The sequence below is a fragment of the Cavia porcellus genome, unplaced genomic scaffold (genome assembly GCF_034190915.1).
Source record: "Cavia porcellus strain 051 isolate PalLab524CR breed Dunkin Hartley unplaced genomic scaffold, mCavPor4.1 scaffold_1, whole genome shotgun sequence".
NCBI lineage: Eukaryota > Metazoa > Chordata > Mammalia > Rodentia > Caviidae > Cavia > Cavia porcellus.
This window is the reverse complement of record NW_026947484.1, coordinates 186,244,557-186,258,649: the sequence shown is the minus strand read 5'-3', so window position 1 is coordinate 186,258,649 and position 14,093 is coordinate 186,244,557. Positions and strand designations below refer to the sequence as shown.

General features: G+C 38.1%; 1 protein-coding gene across 2 annotated transcripts in view; it reads left to right on the top strand.

Annotated features, from left to right (window-relative positions):
• The window catches only part of Plppr1 (phospholipid phosphatase related 1), a 282,868-nt gene extending 268,995 nt beyond the window's left edge, over positions 1-13,873 (top strand). For both annotated transcript variants that reach the window (XM_063224526.1, XM_023565531.2), the window contains 4 exons: positions 1,953-2,203; positions 5,302-5,478; positions 9,033-9,164; positions 12,782-13,873. In XM_063224526.1, the coding sequence (XP_063080596.1) occupies positions 1,953-2,203; positions 5,302-5,478; positions 9,033-9,164; positions 12,782-12,814 (593 nt within the window). In that variant the 3' untranslated portion in view covers positions 12,815-13,873. The remainder of the gene's footprint in view (positions 1-1,952; positions 2,204-5,301; positions 5,479-9,032; positions 9,165-12,781) is intronic.
• Positions 13,874-14,093: the final 220 nt, after the last annotated feature.

The following is a 14,093-nucleotide window of genomic DNA, read 5'->3' as shown; positions in this document are numbered from 1 at the left end:
GACCCTGTCTCAAAATTTTAAAAAGGCTGGAGCTATAAAGCATAAAGTCCCTGAGTTCAGTCCCCAGTACCATGAGAATTGGGGCAAGACTCAAGAGGAGTCACAGTCAAAGTAAGAGATATGAGAGTGGCAGCAGAATTCAAAATGAGATGAATGCTGGGAAAGGGCCATGTTGAGGAAGACAGACACCCCCTGAAAACCTGAGGAACAAAGAACCTGGTCAGCAGGTTTCAGAAGGAACCTGGGGCTCTGTGCTGTACCTTTGGCATCACTTTCACTGCTGCCGTCTCAGGGACACATTGCCTGGCATCCCAGGCCTTTTAAAATCTGGGGGAAAGCCTCCATGACTCTACGGTTCTTGCATTCTGAATGCCTAAATCAACAGTATCATGTGGTCAGTGCTAAAATATGCTGAGCCAACTCAAGCAGTAACCAGGCCCCCTTGAAGCATGACTGCTGTAGTCTCTGAGAAGATGGCTGAACTTGGAAACAGATTTTCCTAGATGGCTCTGAATGCACTAGGTAGCCTGGAGGTCTCTTTCGAAAACAGAGTTTTTAAGGCATTTACATTTTTATGGCCTTGAGTCTAGAAATGGTTGAGTATGGCTAATTCCTAAAGAGCGTTCAAGCCATCTGTCCTACTGCCCTGACCCGGCTTCTGTTTAATGATAACATTTTTAATAACTAGCTCTTCTCTTTCTTCTTGGCTCTAACTTTGCATGTGCTTCTTTTTTGGCAGGGTTGCAAATTTTTCAAATTATTCAGCTCTGCTTTTTTTCTCCTGGTTCTCCCTACAGATCTGGCTAAGAGCAGGCAGAACTACTCAGGCCACAGCCTGAATATTGAGCTGTCTCAAAATTTCCTCCATCAGTTTAGTTCACCACCTTTAAGTTCAGCCTCATGCAAGTCAGTGTATGGGCAAAACATAGACAAATTCCTTATCAGAAGTAGCACACATAGCCTCTAGTGTAATTTCCAATAGCATCCTTATTCCCACCTGAAAACTCAGGAGTTGGCTTTGTCTCCATTCTTACCAGCATTCTGGCCTTCACAGCACTGAGCATATTATCTCATCAATCTCTAGTTAGAGCATTCTGAGGCTTTTCTAACCAAAGTATCCAAACCTTTCTCAAACTCACCCCACAAAACAGATCCAAAAGCTTATTAATCACGTGGTCAGGTATAGTTGCAGTGACAATTATACTTCTGGTACCAACTTGCTCTATTGGTGGGTTTTCTTGTCATTGGAACAGAATGCACAACACATACATCTTAAAGGAAAATGGGTTGATTTTGGCTCATTCTCTCCATTGCTGGTTTACTGCAGAGCTGAATCAGTGTGGCCTAGGGGCACGGCAGAGCAAAGTTGATTCATTCACAGCAGGCAAGAAATAGAAAGTGAAGGGAGGAACTAAAAACAAGAATATACTCTTTCAGGTCATGTCCCTGGTGACCTATGGCTTCTGATCAAATGCCAATTAATGACAGCATATGTAGCTGCTAATCCTATCCCATGAATGAATCCATTGATGATCTAATAATTTTTCAAACACAGTTTGTAGTCTAATGAATTTCTTTGGGAAGAAATTTATTATTTAGATTTACACTTTAAATCTAAGTTGTAAAGTCACCAAAAATAGATCTGAAGCTCAGATCTCTGAGACTCCAAACTTCAAATTCTTTCCGTCAGTCTATGTTGTTTCTAAATTACTTACACAAAACAATAAAATGCTAACAGTAGATTGTCTGCCTCAGTTTGAAAGAAATAATGGTGATCTGGGAAGCAGGCTCCACTCCCTGAAAAGATAAAAGTGAGGGAAATCCTGACTGTGGAGAGCCTGACAATTCTTTTGGTAAGTTATGGTAGACCCTCACTGCTTTGTTTGCTCTCTGTCACAAAACTAATCAATGATGCATGCTGATATTCTTAATTCTTTTCAATCTCCTCCTAGGAGTGTTTGCATTTGGACTTTTTGCTACTGACATTTTTGTAAATGCCGGACAAGTGGTCACTGGGCACCTCACACCATACTTCCTGACAGTGTGCAAGCCGAATTACACCAGTACAGACTGCCAGGCACACCACCAGTTTGTAAACAATGGGAACATTTGTACTGGGGATCTGGAAGTAATAGAAAAGGCTCGGAGATCCTTTCCCTCCAAACATGCTGCGCTGAGCATTTACTCTGCCTTATACGCCACGGTGAGTGCACTTGAGTTTTACTGTCTCCCCCAAAATGAGATTCTGTCGGGATGTGTCTCTCTCACCCACACTCTCCGATTGCTCTCACTCATGTGCACCATGTCAGGTTCTGCTATTGATATGATAACCCTCACCCGGACCACACTGCCAGCTTCCCAATACAATACCGTGAACTGTCAAAGGGTACTAGTTCTGGAAAGAAATGGTTATAGCTCCCGAGTTACGTGTTCCCCTTTTACAGCTGCAGAAACTGGAGTCCAGAGAGTAGCTAAGAACAATCAGGGTTGGGACGCAGGATCCTGGCACCAGGCTTGCAGTTCACTTTCCAACTATAATAGCACTCTGCCAGCACTTCTGTTAGTTCCAGAGCAGCACACTCCACTCAGGTGTGGCTTTATGTAAATGAGTGCCCCAGCAGAGTGCAGATCCAGGATAATGAGACAGCTTTCCTTTGCTTCTTTTGATACTCTTTCTTTCATTTTGCTAGGAGAGAAGTTGGTCCTAGAAGAACCTCAGCAACCCAAAGTTCACATCTCACTGCTCATCAGATCACATTTCCTTTGATTGTCCCATTGGAGTATAATGTGATCACTAAATATTTTGCTTCCATCTGAGAAGAAGCAATGGTGCCTTCTTATATTTTAACTGTGTTCCTTCTGGAAATCATTTCACCTTCCTCTGGGCTGTTTTTCCTTTGGATCCAGAACATAGAAGTCAGGGTTCTTCTCAGACACACATACTGATAGCATAAATTCACAGATGGATAATACAGATACTTAGCAATGGAGGAATGACTGTTAGTCAGAAAGATCCCTTTCTTCCAATTTATCTTATCTTCAGGATATGGCTGGTCTAGTGATTCTCAGGGAACAGTGGAGGAAGAAGGCAGCAGAGGAAAGATTGCTGTCGCCTATGAACTATCCATACATCCCTTCTGAATTTGCCCTTGCCTCTTCCCCATGCAGGCAGGGTAGGCAGCTCCTGCCATTCCCTGAGGGTGTGTGATTTCAGCTGCTCTCACACTAAAGCAACGTGAATACAGATTGTGCAAATGCCTCAGACTATAAAAAAGATTAATTCTTTCTTGGTTAGACTTCTTGCTTTTTACCAAATAAAAAAATTCTATGCCAAGGATTTTTTAAGCAAATAAAGTCCTCTGCAGCACCTAACACAGTTTCCAATTTTCAGACTATCAGTTTGTCTTATCTAGAACCTAGTATGGACAAAGTAATTATCTTTGTGCCTCATTTTGTATTTTTATCACATTCACATTTATCACATTGCTGTATGAAATTAATGTAGACAATGTTATTATAAAAATAAACCTGTTAAAATAAATCACTGTCTCATTATCCAGTGAGACATAAACTTCAGTAGGGAAGAAGGAAACAAATATAGTCAGCACACACAGAATAGATGCTGCTAAAATACATAGTATCAAGGATTCAGCTATCATGTAACCCAATTCAATTCATGCCTCGCTAACCCAATTCAATTCATGCCTCGCAAGCAGGCTATAATCAGATAAACACTAATACAAGATTCCCATTGTACAAACATTTTCTGAGCCTCATTATATGTTAAGTGGTTTTAGAAAGTACTCAGTGAAGTATATGCTGATTATCCTGACTTGATCATTACACACTGTGTGTGTGCATATATATGTATCAAATATCACATTTTACCTGATAAATATGTATAATTGTTGTCAACTGAAAAAGAAGCAAGCCAATAAAAAATGCAAAAAATATTCCCTAGGTAGTGGGTAATACTGTAAAGAATACTAATCATAAACCTATGCTCTTCTTGTAGGAAAGATTTATAAAAGATATAATTAGAAACCATATAGGAATATAAAAACTAAATTATTCTTAGTAAAAATTTCAAGAAATATTTCCCGTACAATCCAGAGTACTGCAATAATGTGTGGTAATCTATGTAACTTTTTGTGATTGGTATTAATTAAGGATTCAACCTGGGACTTTCACACTGAGCTACATACCTAGCCCTTAAAAAATGTTTCTAAAGTTTTGAGGCAGGGCCCTGTTAAGTTGCCCAAGCTAGTTTCAAGTTTGCAGTTCTGTTACAGTCTCCCAGCATGCTCAAAGAATTCAAGTGTGTACTGTCATACTTGACTTAATTTATGCTACTTTGATCTAACTGTTTTTTAAGGCATTCATTATATACAATAATGAGACTTATATGTTAAGCTTAGGGCAAATACATTATGTGCTATAATTTAAGTATCAGTCTATTTCTTTTCAGTTACTAAATGCAATTGAGTTAAGAAATGATGGGTTAATAATGCCCCCTAGTGGTGCTTTGTAACTATTGGTGATGTTCTCATTTGAAAAAGTACATCTTCCAAACTAAACCACGAGGTACACATTTGTCAGCTCAGCCTATGAAACTTAAAAGTTTTACCCAGTTGCATAAATGAAATATCATTCATTATCCTTTTGTACGTGGTGGCACACGTGAAAACGTTTACTCTTTTGAAACACTCTTGGAACAAATGAAGAGATGGAACTGATCACAACTATTCCAATAAACTCAGGAATCTGCTCAGCACAGCTGAGACCCATTTGCCTGACAGCAGCTTGGAAATCTAATTCCGTTTATCAGTTAGTCAGTTCGCGCTTTTATGTTATTGCCTGAAAGTGTGGAGAAGCGAGTAGGACAATGAGAGGCAGAAATGCAAAACATGTAATTTTTTGTCTGTCTGGTCCTCTTCGCCACAGAATTCATCTCCACAGATTTATTTGATAAGTAAATGCTTACCTGGGTTTCCTTAATACCTCCAAATAATTTCCTGGTTTCTTGCATGTTCTGAATCCAATCATGGTCCAGTTCTCCCTGTGCTAGTCACTGTAATTTCTATTCACACGCCCGCTAGAAAAGACGAATTAACGTACACCTGCTCACTGCCACTACACACTAATTTTCTATCTAAGATTCTTGCTGCATAGGTTAGTGGCCCTGTTCAACAAAGTCACCACTGTGCGTGCTTTGGCACAGCCCCTGCTCAAGCGCATGCCCGTGTACTCTCCATGGTGAGGAAGTCCTGTAGTCACTGTTTGGGTTGTCTCTCTCTCCAGATGTACATCACAAGCACAATCAAGACAAAAAGCAGTCGACTGGCCAAACCGGTGCTGTGCTTGGGCACCCTCTGCACAGCCTTCCTGACGGGCCTCAACCGGGTCTCTGAGTACCGGAACCACTGCTCAGATGTGATAGCAGGTTTCATCCTAGGCACTGCGGTGGCTTTATTTCTGGTAGGTTGGCTTCTTTCACTCTGCTTTGTTTCTTCTTATACCTTCTAAAAGGATGCCTAAAGTTATGATGAGCTTTGTGCCACCCTTCTGAGTTGAAATTCTTCTCCAGATATCATGCATTCTTTTGCTGCAAGAGTTATTTTAGAGAAATATGACTGGCCATTTCTTTCTGGGAGTCAAGGACCAGACTGCTCCAACAAGCTTATCTTTCTCCACTCCCCTCAACACTGAGATAATAACTTGGACAGGTAATGTGACATGCATTCAAACCACACTTCTCTCATTATTTATTCTAGGTCTTTCTAGGGAAAGAAAGAGTACTGGTAGAAGCAAGCACCTTCTCCCCCAGCATCCTGAAAAGCTCAGAGCTAGCCCAAGAGTCATCATGGTACCCGTCCTGCTCAGAAATATAATCACGACAATTCTTTTTTAGACTTGGCACTTGGGCGTACCTCTTGAGCATCTTTTTCCACCAAAAATTAATGTGAGAAATCTTGTTTAACTCAGTTTTCTCCAGAAGTCTCCATTTCTGGCAGTGTTTTCATTTTTCAAATAGGGTCTGGACATTTTTTTTACCTATAAAATACCTTAATCTGAGTTGAACTGGAAAAAAAGAATTTATATTGTATTGGTTTTGTTTTTCCTTTTATCACAGTTTTATTGAGGTATGGCGGGCATACACCCATGGTACATGAGTGTCCAATTCGGTAAATCTTGACCTATATATATGGCAAAATCTCTCCCCCTTTCATTCCCCTCACCCCAGAGAAATATAATCTTCCATCATTCTATATTAGTTTGCCTTTTTAGGGTCTCATATCAATGGGATCGCATAATATGTGTTATTCTTCTGGTATCTTTTGTGTAGCACAATTATTTTGACACTCAGTTATGGTTTACAATGTATTAATAATGTATTCCTTTTATTGCAGTGTAATATTCCATTACATGGAATACCACAGAGTGTGAGACATTTAAAATTTTTCCCTCAAAAATTTAAAATAGCCCCTGAAGGATTTATAGAAAGTCTTAAAAAGCTAAAAGCTCAAATATTCTGCAAGAAATAAATCCCCTATTGAAAGTCAGGAATCTTCCCCCAAGGACCTGCTGGGGATTTCACTCAATGGCATAAGCCCCTGCTTGGCAAGCGCAAGGTCATGAGTTCAATCTCCAGTACCAAAAAAAGAATTCCTATACTACAAGCCAGGCCTGTAATCTCAGCACTTGGGAGGCTGAGGTAGGAGTTTCGTAGCAAGTTCAAGACCAGCTTGAGCTACAAAGTGAGCTCAAGGCCAGCCTGAACTGCCTAAGGATACCCTGTTTCATAAAGACAAAAGAACAAACAAAGAAGAAATCTTCCTGGAGGAGAAGAAAGCCAAAGCCATCATGGTCTCAAAAGTCTTCCGTCTTCCTGTTCTGCCCTTTGAAGTCTCCTTAGGACTTCACACATCACATCGTGTTTTACAGTCACATAACGTTTTCTTTACCTCCACTCTGCCCTCCCCACCTTACATAATACATGTATGCCTGTCTCATGCTCTAACAGTTTCCCTACTCTTTTGTCTGCCATGATGCACACAGAAAACACACATTTATTCAGCATGCTGATTGGGAAGTTCTATTGTAACTCAATGTTACTTTGAAAAGATTCAATTTTTTCTATAATAAAAGATGAGATACTGAAATGCAAACTCTCTGGACGATGTTACAAGAAAAGTGGTGCTGAACTGATCCTAAAATGTTGATATCTCAAAAAAGATATTTTTCTAGGAAAGCTTTCCTAAAAGAGAGAAAAAAATGCAGGTGAATTTAAAAGATGCTTCCAAGAGAATTAAGTGGTAAATAAATGAAGATTTGAGCTCCAAATAAAAGCCCCCAAATTTTGATGTCCACCAGTCCTACAGCCAGCCACCTCTAGTTACAGATAAAGGGAATTCTGAGTCCCAAGCAATTTTATGAAATCTCGATGGGATGATAACTACAAAAGCCTTTGTATTTGTTGCAACCTCACATACCAATTCTGTTGTAACATTCAACTTGTTTTTTCTCAGTAATTGCAGCCCTGTTTTTTGGCACTCAGTCATCATTTGGTCTGTTATTGCTTTCAAGTGATTTCCTATCTGATACAAAATTTGTTTTCCGTAAATGACCTTTACCTAAGATCCATATCTGTTACTGAATTGCTTTGGTGTGATAAAGACTAATCTGTCTGCACATATGCATCCCTAAGTACATATCTCAGAGATAGACACACTGAGCTGAGAAAGAGAGAGGAGGCATGTTTAGGAGGAGACTGGAGGCATTTCCAGAACAGAGATTTGGAGAACAGATAGAGAGAAAAGAATAAAACTAAGAATGAAACATATTGGCTGCATGTGTTCAGTGTTGTGTTATGTGTTTGTGTTTCCCATAGAAAGTGGAGGAAAGAGGAAAGTTAATTATTTGGGGGAGGGTGATTATTACATAATTTACATTTAATAATGCATCTAAGTATGTGTTCATAAGGCAAACAGCAATATTTTATCCTCATTTTAGAGACAAAGAAAGTGAGATTCAAAGTGAGTAACTCACCCAAAGCCATGAGTCAGACATGGGTGTCTGAACTCCAGGGCCCCCTACAGCTGTGCTCACCCATTTCCTAAGGGGAAAAGGTTAAACTTCTGTAGAGTAAAAAAAAAAAGTGATCCAGATAAACAGCATCTATGTAAATGTTCTGCCTGGCTCAAAGAATTGTAAGAATGATTCAAAAATTCTAGATGTAAAAATGAAAAATAGAGTCAGGTAAAGAGTCCATGAGCAAAAAGAGCAGAGTAGATGATAAAAAACCAAGATTGTGATTCTGGTAGAATAGAATCAAAAGTGGTTAATAATTCATAGAGAAAGTTTTTAGATGGTAGAAATAAAAGTACCACATGTGAGTTCTTTAATGCACATAAAAAATAGTCACAAATTTTGAAGATCATCATTTCAGTTAGAAGTTAAGAGCTAGCCAACAATGAATGAGTCGTAGCTATGTATTTGTCACTTATTCAGTAGCAATATGGTGGTGTGATTGAGGGGTTCTGGAGTGTATCTTTGTGTGACTTTGGATACTATCGAAATTCATTTCTCTATGCAGCTTATAATGAGTATCTTCTGTAGAAAATTGTTGGGTGGCTTAAATAAGATGAAGTGAAGCTCTCAAGACAGTGCCAGAGGCCTAAGTGGTCCTCAATAAATATGCACTGTTCCTAAGAAGTTATTTATATTCATCATCTTTGCTTGCTACAACTCCATTAGATAGTTATTCCTATTCCCATTTTACAGCTGAGGAAACAGGCTTAATGGGGTGGAATGATTGCCTGTGACTAGTGAACAAAGAAATTCTTCATCAGTATTTAAAATGTGCTCAGCAGATACCTCAACTCTTCCCTCTAGTTCCTACCCATCCACTCACTCAAAGAAAAATGTCTCCATGGTGATGATACTGGGGGGAAAGGCCTTGCCACAGTCAGGGATGGTCAGGCACTGATGACTGGAGTCTGACCCCAATCTTTTTTCCCCTTATCCTGCAGGGAATGTGTGTGGTTCATAACTTTAAAGGAACGCAAGGAACTCCTTCCAAACCCAAATCTGAGGATTCCCGTGGAGTACCTCTAATGGCTTTCCCAAGGATAGAAAGCCCTCTGGAAACCTTAAGTGCACAGGTATATTGAAGTGGTTTTAACAAACTAAACCCACAGGCTTTGTAAATTAACCAGTCCTTTTCCATACTAGAGGCAGGACACCACTGAATCTACTAGCATCAGTAAGAATATGATTCATTCACTGTAAGCCCTCTCGAAAAAAAAAGCTTTACCCGCTCTGCCAAGAAGTCTTGACTTCAATCTAGGGTTTGCAATCATAAACCCTCAATAACTTTTTAGTAAAGTGTAGATGATAACGAACCAAGGAGATTATGATTCTGGTAGAAATAATGAAAATTGGTTAATAATTCATAGAGAAAGTTTTTTTAGATGGTAGAAATAAAACTACCACATGTTTAGCTTAAACCCATGAAGATTTTGAGTACTTTGAACTTCAGTGTACTTCACTTTCATGAGATTTGGATTATCCACATGGACAGCCAATTTAAATTAGTAACTAATTATTCCTTACACAACAGAGTTGTGCCTTGGTATCCATAGGAGATCAGTTCCAGGTTCTACAGAGAATACCAAGATTCAAGTTTGCTCAACACATTTACATAAAATAGTGTACTATTTGTGAATAACCTGCACAAACTCACATACATTATTTTATATCATATCTAGAGTACTTAGGATACCCAATGCAATATAAACACTAATCATTGTATTACTTAGGGAACAATAACCAAGAAGGAAGTTATCTATGTGTTCAAAACACACACAATTTTTTTCAAATATTTGTGGTCTGGTGGCTTAAATGTTGTGTAAGTCTAAATTTAAGAAAAAAAAATCTCAGAAACCACAGAGAAGATCTGGTAGCTAAAAGCCTAGAAAGATAATATGAATCACTTACTTTTGCTTGCAAACAGTTGCTAAGCACTTTACGAATATATACTTATTTTTAAAAACCACCATATTTAATAGATAATTCCCATTTCACAGATTAAGATAAAAAAGCTATAAACAGCATCATTAAATGGCCTACCCAAAGCCACACAGCTATGAAGTAGAAAAGCTGGGATGAGTGAATTCTTTTAAACAAGGAGGAAAAACAAGTAGGAAATTGATAATAAAACAATGTTTTAGTTAGACTGCTGCTTTTCACAGTATGTGGGATTCTATTGTGTTCATTTTTATAATATCCTGGTTATCTTGGGGTCTTGTTTGTATATAATATCTTATTACTAAGCTATTTTTATAGATGGTGCAAAAAAAAAAACCCAAAAACAAAAAAAAGCTAAAGTAAATCCCTTCCCCTTGCAATCCTTATATTTCAGGGCAATATGAAATATTTACATTATTTAAAGATCCATTACTATACATCTGTCTGATATAAGCTATTATAATCATTTTATTAATGAGCTTACTATTAAACATAATGCCAAGTATTTTTTGTTTTTCGCTTGTTTTCCCTTGTCCTGAATTAAAGTGATCATTTTGCATGGCAGAATTTGAAATAGCAAACTGAAAAACTTTTTTTTTTTACGCTTTGTTGGTAGAGGTTAATGATGAGTTAGCAAATAACATTACCTTGCAATAAAATGGTGAAATATGATCATTCTAGCTTTTCTTTACTATGTAACATCAATTTCCTGTGCCCAGAGATCAAACCACTATCCACTATTTTGAGATGAAGTAAATGAAGACAAAGGCCAGTTTTAAAAAGGATAAAAATACTTACTGATTTCCACAGACTTATTAATCATGTGTCCTAAATGCTGTTCCCTGAATAGTTTGCTACTAATCATTCTTCCCAGCTCTGCTCGGGCATGCCCTCTGTCTAAAACTCTTCCGAGGTTTCTTTCGGTCTCCCTCGAGACTGTTCATAGTTAGCCAGGCCAAGAAATATACAGAACACACAGGAATTTGAGGAGGTGATGGATCTCTTTACATTAAGAAGTGAAGTACTAAGAAGTTTGGAAGAACTGGTATTCTCAAGATAGATTAAAGGCTCACCTTCACCTTCGGAGGAAGATGCCCAGTAAACAAGCATCTGCTTATGAAACTAAATGTTTCCATATGGATAACGGAGAAGTTGTACCCTTTGCTTGTTAGTGAAGAAAAGAGAACTAGCAGCTATTAAGAATCATAATCATTTAATCTCTATGATAGTACTGTTCTCAGTGTTATTATCCTATTTTGTGGATGAAGAAATTAAGATTAAAAGTTTAATTAACATGCTCAAGGTCTAAAGATCTTCACATTCTACTGCACTGCACATTCTGAGGTTTCCTTCAAATAAAATTCCTTTATAAAATCTATAAATCTCATCCTTGCACATGGAAATATGCCATAAGAGTGTTTGACCTGGGCTGCAGGTCTTTCAAAATAAATATCCTCTGTATTTCGCCTTTTGGATAAGAACCTTAGGTACACTTCCAATAGCCATGGTTTCCATTAAAAAGTGCTTCTTTGTAATTATTTTAATAGAAGTATCTTCCTGGATGCTGGGGATTTGAGAGAGGACTAGAAAGTCTCTTTAGAGCATACACTAATAAACATGAAATCCATCCCACAAATAGAAACATTATATAGAGAAATTCCTGAGTAGGGAGGAACCTAAATATCCTCCTTTTCTTTCTCCTGAGATATTCTGTCTGCTACACAGGGCCCTCAAACCTACAGAGCTGCCTTCTTTTAAGAAATAACTCAGTGAGCCTGTAGTGGTGGTGGTGCCAGCCTGTAATTCCTGCACTCAGAAGGCTGAGGCAGAAGGATCACCATGAGTTTGAGGCCACGCTGGGTTACATAGTGAGTTCAGGGCCAGCCTGAATTATATGGTGAGTCCCTGCCTCAAAAAACAAACAAACAAATTAACACTTGTATATTTGCTTTCCATGATTCCATTTATTATAGTTGATTGACAAGGGAACATTTTCTAAAAATTTTCTGAAGTACCAGGAATGAAGAATTATAGAAAACACAATTAACAAGAATATTGCAAATTTCCAGTGTGTTATTTTATGATTGTAAAGAGTTACTGCAGTCTTAAAGAGATAGCTTTTATCTATTGCCATTCTATACCCTTATGCCCAGAGTCACCTGAAAAAAGAAATTGCATCAGCACTGAACAAATTTTGTTAACTCATGCAGGATATGGTATCATCTCCCTATGCTTTCCACTAGGTAGATTACTTTTTCTTTAACTACACAAAAACAAAATGCAATTGCTACTGGGACCACCGATGCCTGGAACTTAGGTTCAGCAAGTACGGTATCAGAAAAAAGATGAATATTTGCAAATGATTCTGAAGAATTCTTGATTCAAAAGTGGTGGTACCATAGACGTAACTCTACTTATTTTGGAATATTGACTTTCTGTATCTTTTCCACTTACTCTTAGATGCAATGATATTCTGGGGTCCTTCAATGCTCATATTAGAAAATAGTTAAGAATAGAACAGAATTATAAAGGCAGAGACTTAAATGAAGAAATGATCCTGCAGTGGTAAAAGTAAGGGAAAATTTAAACGAACAAGTAATGGAAATCTGAGGAACCTTGGCAGAGCGCGGATGGGAAGAGGGAACCTCAAACTCCAAGAGACAAAACGGAAAAGAAATGTTCAAGGATGAGTAAAGGTGTCCAGGAGTCTGTCAACCCCATCTAAAACTGTGTGTCTGTATTTGCCTTTCAGAATCACTCGGCATCCATGACTGAAGTCACCTGAGAGGACTGACGGACAGGAGCTGTTTTTTAATCACCTCCCAGTTCAATACTTCAAAATACACAGTTACTTAATGTCAGACTGTGAGGACAAGTATTATGTTTATCTAGTTAGAGGCTAATGTTTTGTACATTTTTTGTATGAAAAAGTGACGTAGCTTGCCCTGATTTTTTTTTTTGTCAGCTTTAACATATTTACGGCAGAATCTTAAAACCAACAAAATTTTCTTCTGTTCAAGTGTGCATTGAAGAACCACATTTATCCGATGGTTGATGTTGTTTTGTGATATCTGTACACAAACCTTCTTTTCTCAGTTTTATAAACACAAATAAATTGATATAACGATTCACTTTAAACTTTTATTACCACAGTTTCTGCCTCCTCCAGAATTTTTGGATTTTAATGGAAGTTTAACCTTTGAGTTTCAGGAAGGGCAATGTTGGTTAATAGCAAATCTCAAAATCAGTTCTGGAAATGTTCAGAGTACTTTGTGTTCTGACCTGTTATCAGGCTATTGCATCAAAAGTTATAGTGAAATCACCTATTTTGCATTGAAAATTAGTGGAGAATCCTAGATTTGAGATGTTTGGGTTGTAGGATTCTTCCTTAAATAAGGGTCTTGCCCACCTAAGAAACTCAAGATCTCTCTGGAATCTTGTCCTGGGGCAGGCGTGTGACACTGAAGCCTTCTTTTCTTTTCAACAAACAGTCAGCACCAGCCTTCCTTGTCAACTAAACAGTTTTGTATGTCATATTGTACTGACTTTATATGAGAATGAATATTTTACAGTTTGCACAGTATTATTTTACAGAAAAGGGATCAAAGTATCTGCAACGTAGAGCCCCAGAGCAGCAGCCTCACTTTGTGACTTTACCTGTTCTAAGATTTTAACTGCATCCCATTTTTCTAGCATGGTGATAACTCATGTGAACCTCCTTTGAGAAAAGGAGCCCCTCGCCTGTCAGAATGTTTTCCTTGACACTTTCATGTTGGCTCTTCCTAGTTTTTTTGTACATATTTTTTTTTTCTAAAGAGAAGATAAAAAGTTATCACAAAATGTATTCTGGCTCATGTCCTTTGTTTTCTACTTTATCAACTGGCCCAAAGTGTTTTAAGAGTCACCATGGTATGGCTCAGTAAGTGTTTTTGCTCTTGAGTTTCACATGTCTTGAGATCATCCTAAATACAAACGTGACTGAGAGATCATTTTAAGTGACTGAGTGTGAATATATGTGTGTGATTAGGCCAAATAAAAGAATCCCTTAAGTTATTAAAATACTC